Here is a 14,310-nt window from a genome sequence, read left to right as displayed (position 1 = left end):
ACACTTTAAAAAATAGCGCAAAGAGTTCAAGGATTATTGAAATGTTATTGGCTGCTTTTACAAGACGGTAATTGTAGGGCATGTTCACGTGAGTTCAAATTGACGGTCATTTGAAATTTATATACTGTATCACTGGTGTGTAAGTCATATTTCGGTTTAAAGCAATGTAAGCTGTAAATGTAAAGCTTTTCGGTATTATTATTTTATAAATCAAGTGTAAGTGCTTGGGAAATGATCTTAAGATTATGCTTAAGTTGAAATTCAAAAACATTATTATAAATGGCGCTCCTGGATACAGTGATAATGTTCAAGCTGCAACTTATTGTATAATTCATTTGGCAAAAGATCAGGTAATACATGGTAGCTGAGAAGAAAATACTTTTAAGAGGCTTTTCATTTTTCAATTCTTGTTTATTGTTTTGTTGTATGTTACAAAATAATTGGTATGGATAAAAACAGCATTTTCTGTATGGCAACACTAGTAGAAATGTTTACAGACAAGCATCACTAATTGTAAAAAAAAAAAGAAAAGAAAATTTGAACAATAAAACAAAACAATAAAGAACAAAACATCCTCACGTCAGTGTGCAAACAGTTTATACAGACAGAAACACTCCCATCTCTGGTTGCATTTCCTGATAAATTATTTAAATAGCATATATCTACACACATGAAATTATCTCTTAAAATAGCAAATAGAAACTTAACAATAATTTATCCATTAAAAAAGCACTGGACATATATAAAGCATGACATATTCATAAAAAAACTGTCTCCCATTCATTTTCTTTACTGCTGGGGATTTCTCTGCTACAAAAAATATTTTATAATATGTACAGCATGAAAAAATATTTGTACTACAGTAACTCTAAAAAAACAATGTTAACCAATTTGTATTCTGCTGCTAAAATGTACGTACTTATGTTTTGTTGGTTTCAATTATACAACAGTAATGAGGTAATATTTGTACATCAAAGTTTCCTTTGCTGTTATTTTCCTTTCAGAAATGTAAAGAAATGTACAGGCACACAAGTCATACATACTGCATGGAAGAATGCTGCTTCAAGATATGTTTTACAGCTATATGAATTTTTGGAATGGAGGAGGCAAAGGGCATAACACTGCAATTTCAGCAGAGAGGACTAAAGTTTGTCCTTGTTTCCAGTTTCACTTGGGCTGGTGGGGAATACTTGTTTTTATCACTAACTGACAACTCGGAACACCAAAATTCTGTGCCAAAAAAGAACTCGGAAATGCCATAATTCTGTGCCATTTCAACCAATAGAGAACTAACTTAATAAATAAGGAGTTATTTACAAAATTATAAACTGCATTACTTTCTAGACTAATTTGATAACTGCTTTGATAGTCTGAACCAAGTGCTCCACTCCAAGCCTCTTTCTAACCCTCACCAAGCAATAAATATCTAAATCTTTTCATTTTTAGATGCATCTGGCATCTATAAACACACTTCCCACAAGTGTTTTCGTTTTTTCCAACACTCTTATGACAGGAACTTTTGCAGAGGTAGGCAAAATGGCTCCTGGTCCAGTGTACTTCACTAAGTTTGATTGTCTTTTTTCCATTTCAAATCTGATTTTTGCTTTTTGCTTTATTCAAATGAATAATAATGCCAAGTTTTCTGTGCTTGTTTTTTTTTCTACTGGAGAAAAAAGCTAATCAAACCTAACCTGAAAACTGCACTAAATGATGACATAGACCAACACCTGGACCTGGACAGACATGCTCTGCTATTAATGGCCCACCCTTGCCCTAGTTCGTGGACCCTTCCTTTCTTATCTAGTGCCCCGTCTCAAGAAGCTACTTCGGAAATTCAGTCTGACCCTGAGGAAACTATGTTCACTAAACTGAACCTGTTCTATCTAGTGCCAGCCACATTACCACAGCAGCGATGGCCAAAAACATCTAGGTCTAGGCTCTGTAATGCCCATTAAAAAAAAAAAAAAAATCATTTGGCTCAAAGAGTTCCTCTTTGTTTTCTTTGATTCTGCAAGGACTGCTGGGGCTCTGAAGGTAAAATGGGGAGGTGAAAGATTACAGATATTTGAAAAGCTAGCACGTTCAGCTACATTTTTATATTGAATAATATATATATTTTTATATAGGGTAAGCTGGCTCTTCTTAGAAACATAAAACAGGCACGCAGACAACATTCATACTTTTCCATAGTAACAGTCACTCCATGTTGTCCTTCAACAATCACTTCCAAAGGGTCTCTGACCCATCCTCAGAAAAATAAGATAAAAAGTCTTTTATTGCTTTCTTCATCCTCAAAAAAGTTTGTCCGTTTTCAAATTTAGTCCACAGCAGATCTGAGGTTATGTTTTTAAAAAGGAAATACTCTGTCTGTCCATGGGACCTCCATCCAGAAAAAAGGGTAAATTCTGAAGTGCATTGGTGGAAGCCATTTCCAAGCAGAGAAGAGACAGAACCTTCAAGAGAGAGAATGGTCTCCCAGTTCAGCAAAGCAAATTTTCTGCTCAACCTGCTTTTAGTGGAGGGATCTAATCTTCAACTGGTAGTAAGATGGTTTCTGTCCCAGTGTCAATTTACCTTTAAGTTATTCACTTGCTCTTGTTCCACCAATGTGCGTGTTGCAGAAGAAAGATGAAGATAAGATCCCATGACTTGACTTTAAAATACATATTTCTATTTATACTCAATGGTACATTCTTTAGAAAGCCTCTCCCTGGTACAATTATGTATCTGAAAGAAAAAAAGAAGGGATAATGTAGATATTAGTGTGGTTGAATTTTTTTAGATGATCCGTCCAGTATTATGTTGTTAACAAAAAGCAAAACGAGACAGAAAAGGTCTTACCTCTGCATTCATATTTGAGATCTGAGAAGTAAACCATCTCTTGTGAGAAGACAAAGAGTCCTAATCTTCCACCTGCATATGTCTTGTCATAGATGCTTCCAGAATCTGCCATGATTTTCTTGCCTTCATACATAACAACTCTGAAATCATAAGGAAAATGACATGAGATCATGAGATTTTGAGAACTTTTCAGTCTTTCAGTATGACAGACTAAGCTGAAATGAAGGCCTGACTCAGCTGAATAGTGCTTACCTGATATGTCCTGTCTTTGGCCTGTGAGTCAGGTGCCATCTGTAGGCAGTAAAGTCTTTCCAGCCAATGTTCTTAGGGTCATGCCACAAAGTGCGCACCTATCAAGAAAATGTTGCACAACATCAGTAAATTGTTTCCAGTGTTTTCATCTACTTTCAGAATTTGACATTAGTACATCCTCCATTTTAGTCAAGATCATTTTTTTACCTGTCCAGCAGTGTCTCCTGTATGCCACAGAGCATTCCTCAGATGTTCTCCTGGTCCAGTGGTAGAGTTGACAACCTTAATGGACAGCCCGGAATATCCCTGAGCTCTTGTGGGTATGTTTGACCAGTAGGTTTGCGTTATCTGTTTCCACATCACCACATAGAAGCGGGCACTAGACTGGTAGCCAAATACGAACCCAGCATAGTCATCATCTCTTTCGGTGTTGATGAAGAAGGTACCGCTGAAGTCCACTGCATTGAACTCATCAAAACCTGAAGAAAACACAAAAAGGTGATGATTTGTCCTAGGGCAACAGGGGTCGGCTGCAAAAAGCAGCTTTGTTTCTTATTTCTGTAAGGTTTTGTATTCAAGGTACATACCAACAGCAATGCCAGGGTCACAGTTGACGGTCTGCACCAGCTCTTTGCCCTGGTGACGTACCACCCAGTTAGGATCAATCTGGGATGTGCCCTTGGGGTCTAGAGGCACCATCTGGAATCTGCGGAAGTCGGTTTCACTAATATCGTAATTCTCAGGACACACATCGTAGATGTCAGGCACGTTGTCCTGGTCAAAGTCATCTTTGCAGATGTCACCACGACCATCACCTGGTGTTCAAAAAAGGCAAAGATTACATTTATCTGCTGTTTTACACACAGGGTATGTTTGCTGTTGTAAGGTCAGTATATAAAGGTAGATTGTTCCTCAAATGTCTATGTTTAACTGCTGTCTACTTTACTCACCATCAGAGTCCAGCTGGTCTGGGTTAAAGGCCAGCCTGCAATTATCTTTTTCATCAGGAATGCCGTCATTGTCATCATCGTGGTCACAGGCATCTCCCTTGCCATCTTTATCATGATCAGCTTGGTTGGCATTGGGGATGTATGGACAGTTGTCCAAGTTGTTCTGATGACCATCTTCATCAATGTCTTGGTTGCTGTCACATTTGTCACCAACTCGGTCTGAATCTGAATCAATCTGTAGGAGGACAAAGATATTTATTTTCAGTCCAAGAATTTGCTATCGTAAAACAGTGCATTTCTGTCATTGCCTGCTTCCTGATTCTTTCATCACTCACATTACAGATGCATAAATTACTATTACCTCTGTTACCCTGCCTAGTTCATCTTATCCAATCTAGTGACCCTTTTGTCTGAGTGTCACCAACTAAGCCCTTTTGAACAGTTGTGGAAGTAGTGCCCCTACAGCAAATAAACCTGTGCCATCACAGTAGGGTGGGACTACACACTGATTTATAGCTGCACAAAGCAGAGGGAGGGGTGCACGTTTTGCTGATTTTCCTCTCCAGGGTAGTCCAGAACAGCCACATTCCTTGACTCCATTAAACCATGGCACAGGTGCAATCTGTGGGGATCGTATGCAGGCAGACGGGCATGACCCTGCAAGTGTGCCCATACCTTTCTAATTAGTTTCATAAGCTCCAATATCTTGCTGACAGACCTTATGACTCATTGAACAGATCTGCCCTACGGGTGAGGATAACATACTACCTTTATATGACCTGACCAATCCCACAACTACTGTTTCTGATTTCTCCAAGGGTAGGAGTCAAGCCATTTTGAGCCATAAATTAAATGGATTCTAGGAAGGACAATGAAGAGAAATTCTCTTTATTGAGATGCTGTGTTTTGCTGTTATCATTTCTTAGGGCACTCACCTGGTCAGGATTATGTTCAAGTGGGCAGTTGTCACACTGGTCTCCAACCCCATCTCGGTCAGTGTCTCTCTGGTCAACATTGTAGACGTAGGGGCAGTTGTCCTTCTCATTTAGAATACCTGTAAAATGACCGTGATTCAGTCAGTCTACCCACCACATACCAAAGGGATTGCGAAAGAACGTTTTTCAGCATTATGTAGTATGTAGCTAGGAAACAGAACAGCAACTTACCATCTCCATCGATGTCCACAGCACAAGCATCACCCTCCCCATTGTTGTCTGTGTCAATCTGGTCAGTGTTGCTGTCATATGGGCAGTTATCACAGATATCTCCAACATCATCACGGTCATAATCGTATTGCGTTGGGTTGTAGATGAACTGGCAGTTGTCCTAGTTTCAGAGAAAACACCTTTAGGTTGCAAAAAATTTACTGCAAATTCTACTCTCTGAAAATCATGGAACGTACATTTTGGGAATGTAACATTCAGGTCCTGTACATTTCGATTTACAGGGAGGTATAGAGAAAAGGTAACTATTTTAGGTCAAATAGTTACAAAATGTAATGTTTATTCAACAAGTTAAGAATGTGGTACTTCAGAGTTTTGTTGCCATTGTGGAATTTGTGGAATTCTTTGAGGAAGTTTTGTTTGCTAGCTGCTTTAGCCCCTCCTCCCACCCCACCTAACCTTTCCCTCAGAATTCATTTTAAATGTAAAACCATACACATATCCAAAGCCCCACAGACCTTGTTCACAAACACACTTTCTTACCCTATCGTCAGGGATGCTATCATTGTCATCATCATTATCACAAGCGTCACCAAGTCCATCCTTGTCATAGTCTTCCTGGCCAGAATTGGGAAGGTTTGGACAGTTGTCCTGTAAAATGAAGAATCCTTGTTAGTCATCAGATCTGTGAGCATTAAGGAAGTGACCGTGCATATTCTACAATCAAAATTATGGTTGAATAGTGTTCATCTGCAGCAATGCATAGCTACCTTCTTGCAGTGGTATGTGGCATTCTCAACGCAGATGAGGTCAGCATTAGGCCAGCCGTCCAAGTCACTGTCCTCCCCACAAATGTGTCCATTTCCAGCATAGCCAGGTTTGCATTCACAACGGAACATGATTTCTGAGAAGTGGCCCAAGTAGATGCAGCGGGCATTCTTGTTGCAGTCGTGACTCCCATCAAGACAAGGGTTACGGGGTTCGCAGACCTGGAGGAGAGATACACACTCACTGTTAACTGGTTTTCACGTATTAGAAGACTGGGCTGCATACACTGTGAATTGTATTAGACACTGTGCAGAAGGGTGTTTTTACTTGCCTGTTTCTTAGCAGTGGCCTCTTCCACACCCCTGCCAAAAGGCTGTGGTCCAGTGAAACGAGGAGGACAGGGTAGGCAGTTGTACCCGGGGTCTGTGTTCTCACACCTGTGTACTCCATTGAGCTCAAAGCAAGCATCTGGAACTTCTTTACACTGTTAATGAGGAGCAAGAGAGTATTTTAATTTCAGAGTCCTTGTTAGTAGGAGATCCCTTGCACTTAGTATAGATCACTGTATATATCGCCTTGGTTGCTACCTCATCAATATCCTGGCAGGTGACTCCATCTCCAGAGTAGCCTGCTGGGCAATCACCGCATTTCCAGGACCCATCTGGGAAGCTTGTGCATTTAGATCCCGCAAAGCAAGGGTTGGAGAGACACCCATCTGTGGATGAGCACAGAGATTATTAAGACTGGACTGCTCTGATACTGCACACATGGCACTAAAAGAATTCTGAAAGGTGTAAATGGAGAATACAGAAATTTATGCTTACCAATGGGACAGTCCTGCTTGTTGCAGAGCTGGGTTGCCTTTTCGTCACCCACACAATCCTTTCCACCATATTTGGGAGACGGATCATTGCAGATACGTTTGCGAGTCTGGACGCCTCCACCACAGGTGACAGTGCAAGTATCCCACAGGGACCAGGGTCCCCATTCTCCATTTACTGAAGGAGTGAAAGAAAAAGATATGAGCACATGTGCATACATAGTATCAATAAGGGGTTTGTTGCATGCTTTGTACTGAAATTTAACTTACTTGGACATGGAGATTTCTGGCACGGCTCAGTCTGTCTTCCTTCTCCCTGACAGTCCCTGCCACCCAACTGGGGTGTTGGCGAGTTGCAGAGGCGAATACGGGTGATGACGCCATCACCGCAGGTAACCGAGCAGGTGGACCAGGGAGACCAGTGGCTCCAGCCACCATCCTGTTTGACTGATGATAAAAGACCAGATATCACATTTCAGAACTTACATAAGAGAGAATTAATCCAGGAAGAGAGGGGTAAAAGAGGTCTGGCAAGTGCACAGTACTCACATCGCTTGTCGCATTCCTGAGGATAGCAGTCCCGCGTCTGCACAGAGGTGCCCTCACAGTTGTTGTTGATACGATCGCAGGAGCGGCCGCGCTGCTGAATGCCTCTTCCACAGGACACTGAACAATGGGTCCATTCAGACCAGGGGGACCAGCTGTCATCAGCATAGTCACTCTCTGGGGGAAGACAATGGGAGAGCTATTCCTCCTTTCCAGAGCCCAAAAGAAAAGCTTTTAAAGGAAAGCCCTAATGGGCTCCCTTTAGCCCGGGCAACTTGAGACAAGCCACTCCACGGACGGCAGAATGTGATGTACTGAGTCGAAAATGGAAAGTCAAGTGGCATAGGTTTGGCACATACGGATGCCCTTTGGATTGTCATGTGAAAATGAATTAATGCACAGCACAGCAAACGAGAGGTGACAAAGTTGGGCTCTTTGTATTTACAAATGCAATACTCTTTTTAGTTTACTCAGTTTTATCATCTTTAAAAAATCTTCAAATTGTGATGTTACATTTATTTTTGATCATTCTGTTTTACGGAAGTTTCAGTGACTTCTTGCTACATTCGAACTGTACTTACGGGTTCCACACCGTGGGCAGCATTCTCCATCTGGAACAGTGGCATTGGTGCAGGGGATCAATGGGCATGATTTCTTGCGACACACAGTAGCAGAGTTCTGTGAAGAGGAATGCTGGGATTAGCAGGGCCCCAGTGTATAGATATGATGGCAATAGCAGGCATGCAGCAAAGCTGGATCGTTAACTTATTGCTGAGCAAAAAGGCCTCTGCTCCACCAGAACTGACTGCTGTGTTTGGGAACAAAGAAGTGATCTTTGGCTAGTGGAAGGGTGTCCTGCAGAGCAACAGCCATGCTCTGTGGACCTGCTCAAAGGTTACAGCAAGTAGTCTCAGAGTGAGCAGGAAGAGGCTATGACTGGGCCGAAAGCCCCAATGAACCACACCAAGATTTGCCAGCAGCATTGTTCAGCTCTATCCTTTTGGGGGCACAAAAGCGGCAGGTAATGCTCCAAAAACCCTTTCCAATTAAATGGTAAAATTCTTGACATTGTGCCAATTTGGGTAGCCTCCATGTCCCCTTACATATACAGAGTATATGAGTAATTAACTTGGTTAATTTAGTGGACCTTTGTGAGAATTCCTCATTAAATATTCTGGTAATGTGCTGCAGAACCGACTCATCCACGGTCACAGACCATTTAAATTTACATATAAAGGTTAATTATTTCAGGCATTGTTAAATTACTGCCATATGTCTGCCATAGCAATTACTTGCTAGATTAAAAAGCCCACACTCCTCAAGTGTGATGAGTACATGCCTGTATATTCAATTGGGGCCTTACCTGACAAGTGCACTCAGTGCAGCCATCCACCGTCCATTCATCATTATTCTCGTGTCTAATTCCATTGTGGATACAGACTCCTCGGGTCAAGTCAAGGTAGGTTCTGAGCACATCTTTATCTTTAGTCTTAAAGATGAAGAGAACAAGGAACATCTTAGGAAACTACTGTAGAGGTATCATTTAGCCAGTTTAAAACTATTCAGATGTCTTTGATAGAAATTGTCAAGTAACAGGAGTAGTTGTTTGAATAAAATGAAACTAGTATCTGAAAGAAAGTTACACCAAACTGGATTTATAAATGAATATACATCCCGTTATGTGTCAGATCTCAGAGAGCTGAGCTACAGTAGCCTGGCAGGATCACTCCAGGGAGGCAGTGTTTAAACAACTGTAGCCTGCTCAGATATATTCTCTAACAAAGTTTATATGAGTTCAATTCAGAACAAATGTTCTCTATGAGAGTTAATGGTACTTTATCAGAGTTGTTTATTGATGTAACATTTTCATCTGAGTTTTCAATATTCCCTTTTTACTGATGACAATTAGAGACAACAAGTAGAGCAAGAACAGGGCTGTGTTCTTACCACTTTTTCGAGTTCGTGTGACAGCTTGGTAACAACAGAACCAAGTCCCTTTAGTTCTTTGAACATTCCTGCTAAATCATCACAAGTAAACCCACAAACAGCTTGCAGATCTGTGGAGAAAAAAGTACTCCAAGTTTAACAGCTGTACGCTCAATACATATACATTTATACAACACTGCAATATATTAGCAAAAGCAGCTGAATTATTTCAACTGAGTATAAATGCTTACCTTTTGTTTTGTGGCCAACAAAATTAGTCCTGATTGCAGGGCTGGACCCATTCACTGGATTGTCTAGGGTAATGGTATCAGTCGACATTGCTGGGGAGGACAAAGCATACAGATGTTTTAAAATGCACTTCAAAAAACACAGCTGTGGCAATAAGAAGTGACATGTCCATTTATACTAATAATTCATGGAGAAAAGAGAACAAGGCACCCCCTTGAGTAGCACAGTATATTTACCTTATTACTCATTTGAATGGCTCCAAGAAACTCTGAACCATACAGTTTGCACTTTGTCAGATTATTTTTAAGCATGCATGACACACCCTAATAAAATAGATTTTTTTTCATCTTAGTTTCAGACTTACTGTAATATTAAGATTATTTAGTCATCTTTGGTTTGACTGATTGATTGCATGGTGTTATAATAAGATGCTGGTACACAATTATATCTTTCGATATTTGTGAAAAGAATCAGAAGAGATAAACTAAAGGTGATTTGGGTGGTCAAGATTATCTGCCAAATGCCACTTAATTGTTCCCTTGCCATTCCTGGATGAACTAGCATGATAAAATAGTTTAGCAACTAAATTGTCAATAACAGTTTTATCAGTTTATTTTCACTTACCACTCTGACATCCTTTGTTTCGCATAATATCTTGCAAAGTAGTTCCAAAAACAAAGCGCACATTCTGGAGCACCCCCTGTAAAGGTCAATCAACATTTAGCCATAATCTGGATAATGCTCTCCTCTTATACGGTAACACACACACACACACACACCTCAAAATACAAATTCGCCTTGGCTACAAATCACAAACGAGAAACGAACATAAGAAATGTGACAGCAGGCTATACTCATTACTGAATATCCGTAGACTTGAATGCGTAATCTTAAATGCATTTACACGCATATATAACATTTTGATAACAGATAATTTAATCAATTTCATCAATCAGTTTCATTATCATGAGCTTACCATGAATCTGTCTTTCACAGCTCCCTTTCCAATTCTCAGACGAGCAATGTCCGGAACCTCCTGGGTCAAGATCTTGTTGATGGGCAAGTCCATTTCCCTGTTATCGATCTCTTCGCAACCAACAAATAACTGAGCGCGGTCCTCTTGTACGAAAAGGGTAATGTTCTTCCAGTGGCCCGTCGCCAGGTCCGCCTCTTCGAAGGACCCCAACTGTTGCTTGTTTTCAGTGGAGTAAACCACGTCCAATGTTTTAGCCTTGCCATTGGAAACTATTTCAAATATGGGTCCGGAGCCGTCATTCTTCTCAACGGTCAAGATACTGCCCCTGGTTCGCTTGAACTGCTTGAAGTTCACTAAGAGAAGAAATCCCTTCTCTGCATGAATGGAATCAATTAGGTCCCTGAAGGTGTTCTCGGGAACTGGGGGGATCAGGTCCGGATTCAGAATTTTATAAGCGGGGCTGTAGGGGTCTGCGCCTTTAACCAGACTGACCCCGTGGTTCCTCTTAGGGACCTTCACTATTTCAAACAGGTCATATACACTATTGTCGTCTCCGCTTTCTGTGGAAAAAGTGATGACAGTGTATTCATAGCAGAAATAATTTAGGCTTAGGCTACTTCAATGCCACGGTCCAAAGTAATAAAAACAAAGTTAAAAAAAAAAAAAAAAAACAGACATGTGCTCTGGAATTGTTGCAGTAGCCTACATCCTAAGTGTAAGATAATTACGAACAAGTTCTTCATGCATATTCTTACCTGCAACTCTGCTGCCCTCACAGTTCAACAGCATCAGCAGCAATAATACTCCCGGCAGTTTCATTACGATACTTCCGTTCTTTTAACTTCTGAAAAATAAAACATCATAAACCTACAATTAGTAAATGAAATCAACTACATTCAGAAATTCCCCGTAAGTTAAAATTAATAGAACAAATATGAGAAAACAAGTAGAATTTAGCATATATCCTACATTTTAATCAAATGGATCTCGCTAATATATTGTAATGGTGAAAAGAAAAAAACAAAATAAAACTACAGTCATTATCTCCCTACCTGTGCCGCAAAAAGTTATTAGAAGTGCTAAATCCAAAAATACAGAGAAATCAGAAGAAAAATCCTTAAGATTCGTAACTGGCTCCTTTTCTTCTGTGCGTTTGAAAACTCCCAGTAACAGTGCAGTCTTTCTTATGGTCTACTATAAATTAATTACTTTTCTTCTTTGTCCTATCTTTCAGAGATGCTCAGACTTAACTATAACCACCCAGGACAAAGTGCTATTTAAATAGTTTCATTACATTCCTAAGTCTTGTCTCGCCCAATCAGAGACGGGCAGGAAAAAGGGACGAGCTTATCCACTTACCTCACAACGCGCAGAGAAATATCTGAGACATAGGCTACGCATAAGAAAAAAAAAAGTCAAAGAAAAAAAAAGCGCATTCCAGAGTTGAAATTCCATAACCAGATTAATATTTTCATAGACGTACGTGTGCCAGACCACCACTTCCTGTTAAAAGTACATCATCTGTCCGAAATTTCCTGAAATATTTTTTTACTGTCATTTTTGTCCGTTCTCGCAACTTATTACAATGAACTTCAGTTATTACTCAACAAGTTTATTTAAAGACGATTTCGAATAGGTCTATAATTAAAAAGGCCGTCATGAACAAAGTTTGTTAGACCACTATCGCAATACATATACATGGAAGTTAGTATTTAAAAAGTAATGCGACATTTAGTGACCGTATTACTCGAATACACACTTCGGGAGAACTTCTTTATTTGAAAGCATGGGCATTGAATGTATTGTTATTCCCAGTTTGATCACTAGGAGCCGTTATCTGTTCACGTGCGTCATGAATGGACCAGCTTTTAGGCTACACTTTGCGCTTGTACACTGAGCTCTAGCCTCATATAATAGCCTATTATAAAGTAGACTATTTGTATGCATTTTATATGAAATTATTTTTAACCGACACATAGAAAATTGTTTGCCCAGTTCTGCAGAATTTTTAACATAATCCATCATCTGTTATTGTGAATCTAAATTGATAAGTCAAAGAATGAGTGGGAAAAAAGATATAAAAAGACCAATACCAAATAGACATATCATTTCTAATATTAACAGGTATTCTGTGAATTAAAAACATTGTCCTATTTAATTTCCATGTTTATATTAATGAGACTTAGCATATAATGTAAGATCCATAGGCTATTAATGATTTTTATTCACACTTACTGAAATATTTACCAACTGAGAAATTTTACGACGAATACACATTTTCACAATAGATTTTACTATGGTAAATAAGTAAATAATGAAATCTTTTATGTTCTCTTATATAATGTAAGGTGTTTTCAGAATGTATATAACCAAGTGAAAGTTATGAAATGTACATGACTCATGCCCTAAGCTTCCAGTGATAGTTTGACCACAACAATTTTTTCCTTGCCTAAATTTAGCAAATATTCCAGGGGGACAAGCTAGGAAATTCAGTCTACTGTGAAAAATGCAGCCGAGCAGAAAAGAAGTTTTAAATAATTGGACTCTGGTAATTAAGAGTCCAGTTTGTAGAAGATTAACAATGTTGTTGTGATGTTCTAGAGTCCTTGTGTTTAATTTGTTATTCATACAACATCAATGAAGATGAAATGCAATAGCTGATCCTTTCCTTCATAAAATATACTACCCATGCCAAAATTAGTTATATTGTGATTTTTAATATAACACTGATCCCCAAATTAATCCTTGATATATACAATTGTGGAGTGAATTGTTTTGCTTTTCACCACCATAACTGCAACATGCTAGAAATTCTGCAGATATGGTAACATGCAAAATCCAGGTACACAAAACTAAATTTATATGACGTTTGGAAGCTGTCGCAATTGAAAACTGTTTGAGTGAAAGGTAAAGGAAGAACACTCACTGGGGATGGTGTACATGAAACAGATACAAGGTGTGTCTGAACAGTGTGCCGACGTTCCTTTCCAATGTGGGCGAGCGGGAGGGGACTTGAGTGAGAATGTGGTGAACATGCTATTTTCTGATGTGTACCATGCAGTAGAAGCAGAAACAGCCCAGCAACACTGTTTACACTTTGGGCTGGAGAGGGGGGGACTGTAGACATGTGACACATGCTGCAGATTAACTAATGACTTCCTCTTTCTTTTAAAAATAACTTCATTTATCTATTGCATATTTACTTCCTTGCCTGTTTGTTTATTTATTTTTTATAAATTTTGTTCCTAACAACGTTTCCTCTCTCATTATCTCTAATTCTTGACTCAAGTTTTTGGGCATTTGAGCAATCAAAAACATGTCTGTGTGAAACACCAATAAAATCGGAAAAAATAATAAAACAGTTTTATTATTTATCTTGCAGCATTGGTCATTTGTCTTGTATTCAAATGTCTAACTCAGGGGTGTCCAATCTTACCTGAAAAGGGTTAATCTGAGAGCAGGCTTTTATTTTAGTGCAGCACTATGAGACCTGATCCAGCTAATTAACAAATCATGGTCAACAATGAAGTGATAAATACAATCAGGTGTCTTAGCCTAGAGCTAAAACGAAAACCTGCATCCACGCTGGCCCTTTTCAGATAAGACTGGACACCTCTGGTCCAAACAAAAGGAAACATGTTGACTGGCCTGGATTTTAACAGGCCAGTCAATTACTGACATGACACAACTGGGTCAGAAGTTGGACTGGAGTGACCCTCACTAAAAAGGCTATAAATTGACCTAAAGTGAAGCAGTGACCAGTACCAACAAGCAGATCTCAGGAGATCTCTGCAAAGAGGCTCAAGAGTTAGAGGCTGG

General features: G+C 39.5%; 1 protein-coding gene across 1 annotated transcript; it reads right to left on the bottom strand.

Annotated features, from left to right (window-relative positions):
- Positions 1-390: 390 nt before the first annotated feature.
- LOC118231909 (thrombospondin-1-like) lies at positions 391-11,757 on the bottom strand. Its single transcript, XM_035426283.1, has 23 exons — positions 11,544-11,757; positions 11,247-11,335; positions 10,492-11,051; positions 10,140-10,215; positions 9,518-9,607; positions 9,288-9,397; positions 8,704-8,829; positions 7,922-8,018; positions 7,344-7,517; positions 7,065-7,241; positions 6,799-6,972; positions 6,562-6,689; positions 6,306-6,458; positions 5,977-6,195; positions 5,750-5,857; positions 5,210-5,369; positions 4,979-5,097; positions 4,044-4,278; positions 3,681-3,908; positions 3,301-3,572; positions 3,094-3,191; positions 2,842-2,981; positions 391-2,727 (listed from the first exon to the last, which is right to left on the bottom strand). The coding sequence occupies exons 2-23, from the start codon at positions 11,308-11,310 to the stop codon at positions 2,720-2,722; spliced, it is 3,516 nt and encodes a 1,171-aa protein (XP_035282174.1). The 5' UTR covers positions 11,311-11,335; positions 11,544-11,757; the 3' UTR covers positions 391-2,719.
- Between the last annotated feature and the right edge of the window lie 2,553 nt (positions 11,758-14,310).

Source organism: Anguilla anguilla, chromosome 1 (assembly GCF_013347855.1).
Source record: "Anguilla anguilla isolate fAngAng1 chromosome 1, fAngAng1.pri, whole genome shotgun sequence".
In the NCBI taxonomy this organism is placed as follows: Eukaryota; Metazoa; Chordata; class Actinopteri; order Anguilliformes; family Anguillidae; genus Anguilla; species Anguilla anguilla.
The sequence above is the reverse complement of the archived record's forward strand: the minus strand, read 5'-3'. Positions and strand labels throughout refer to the sequence as shown.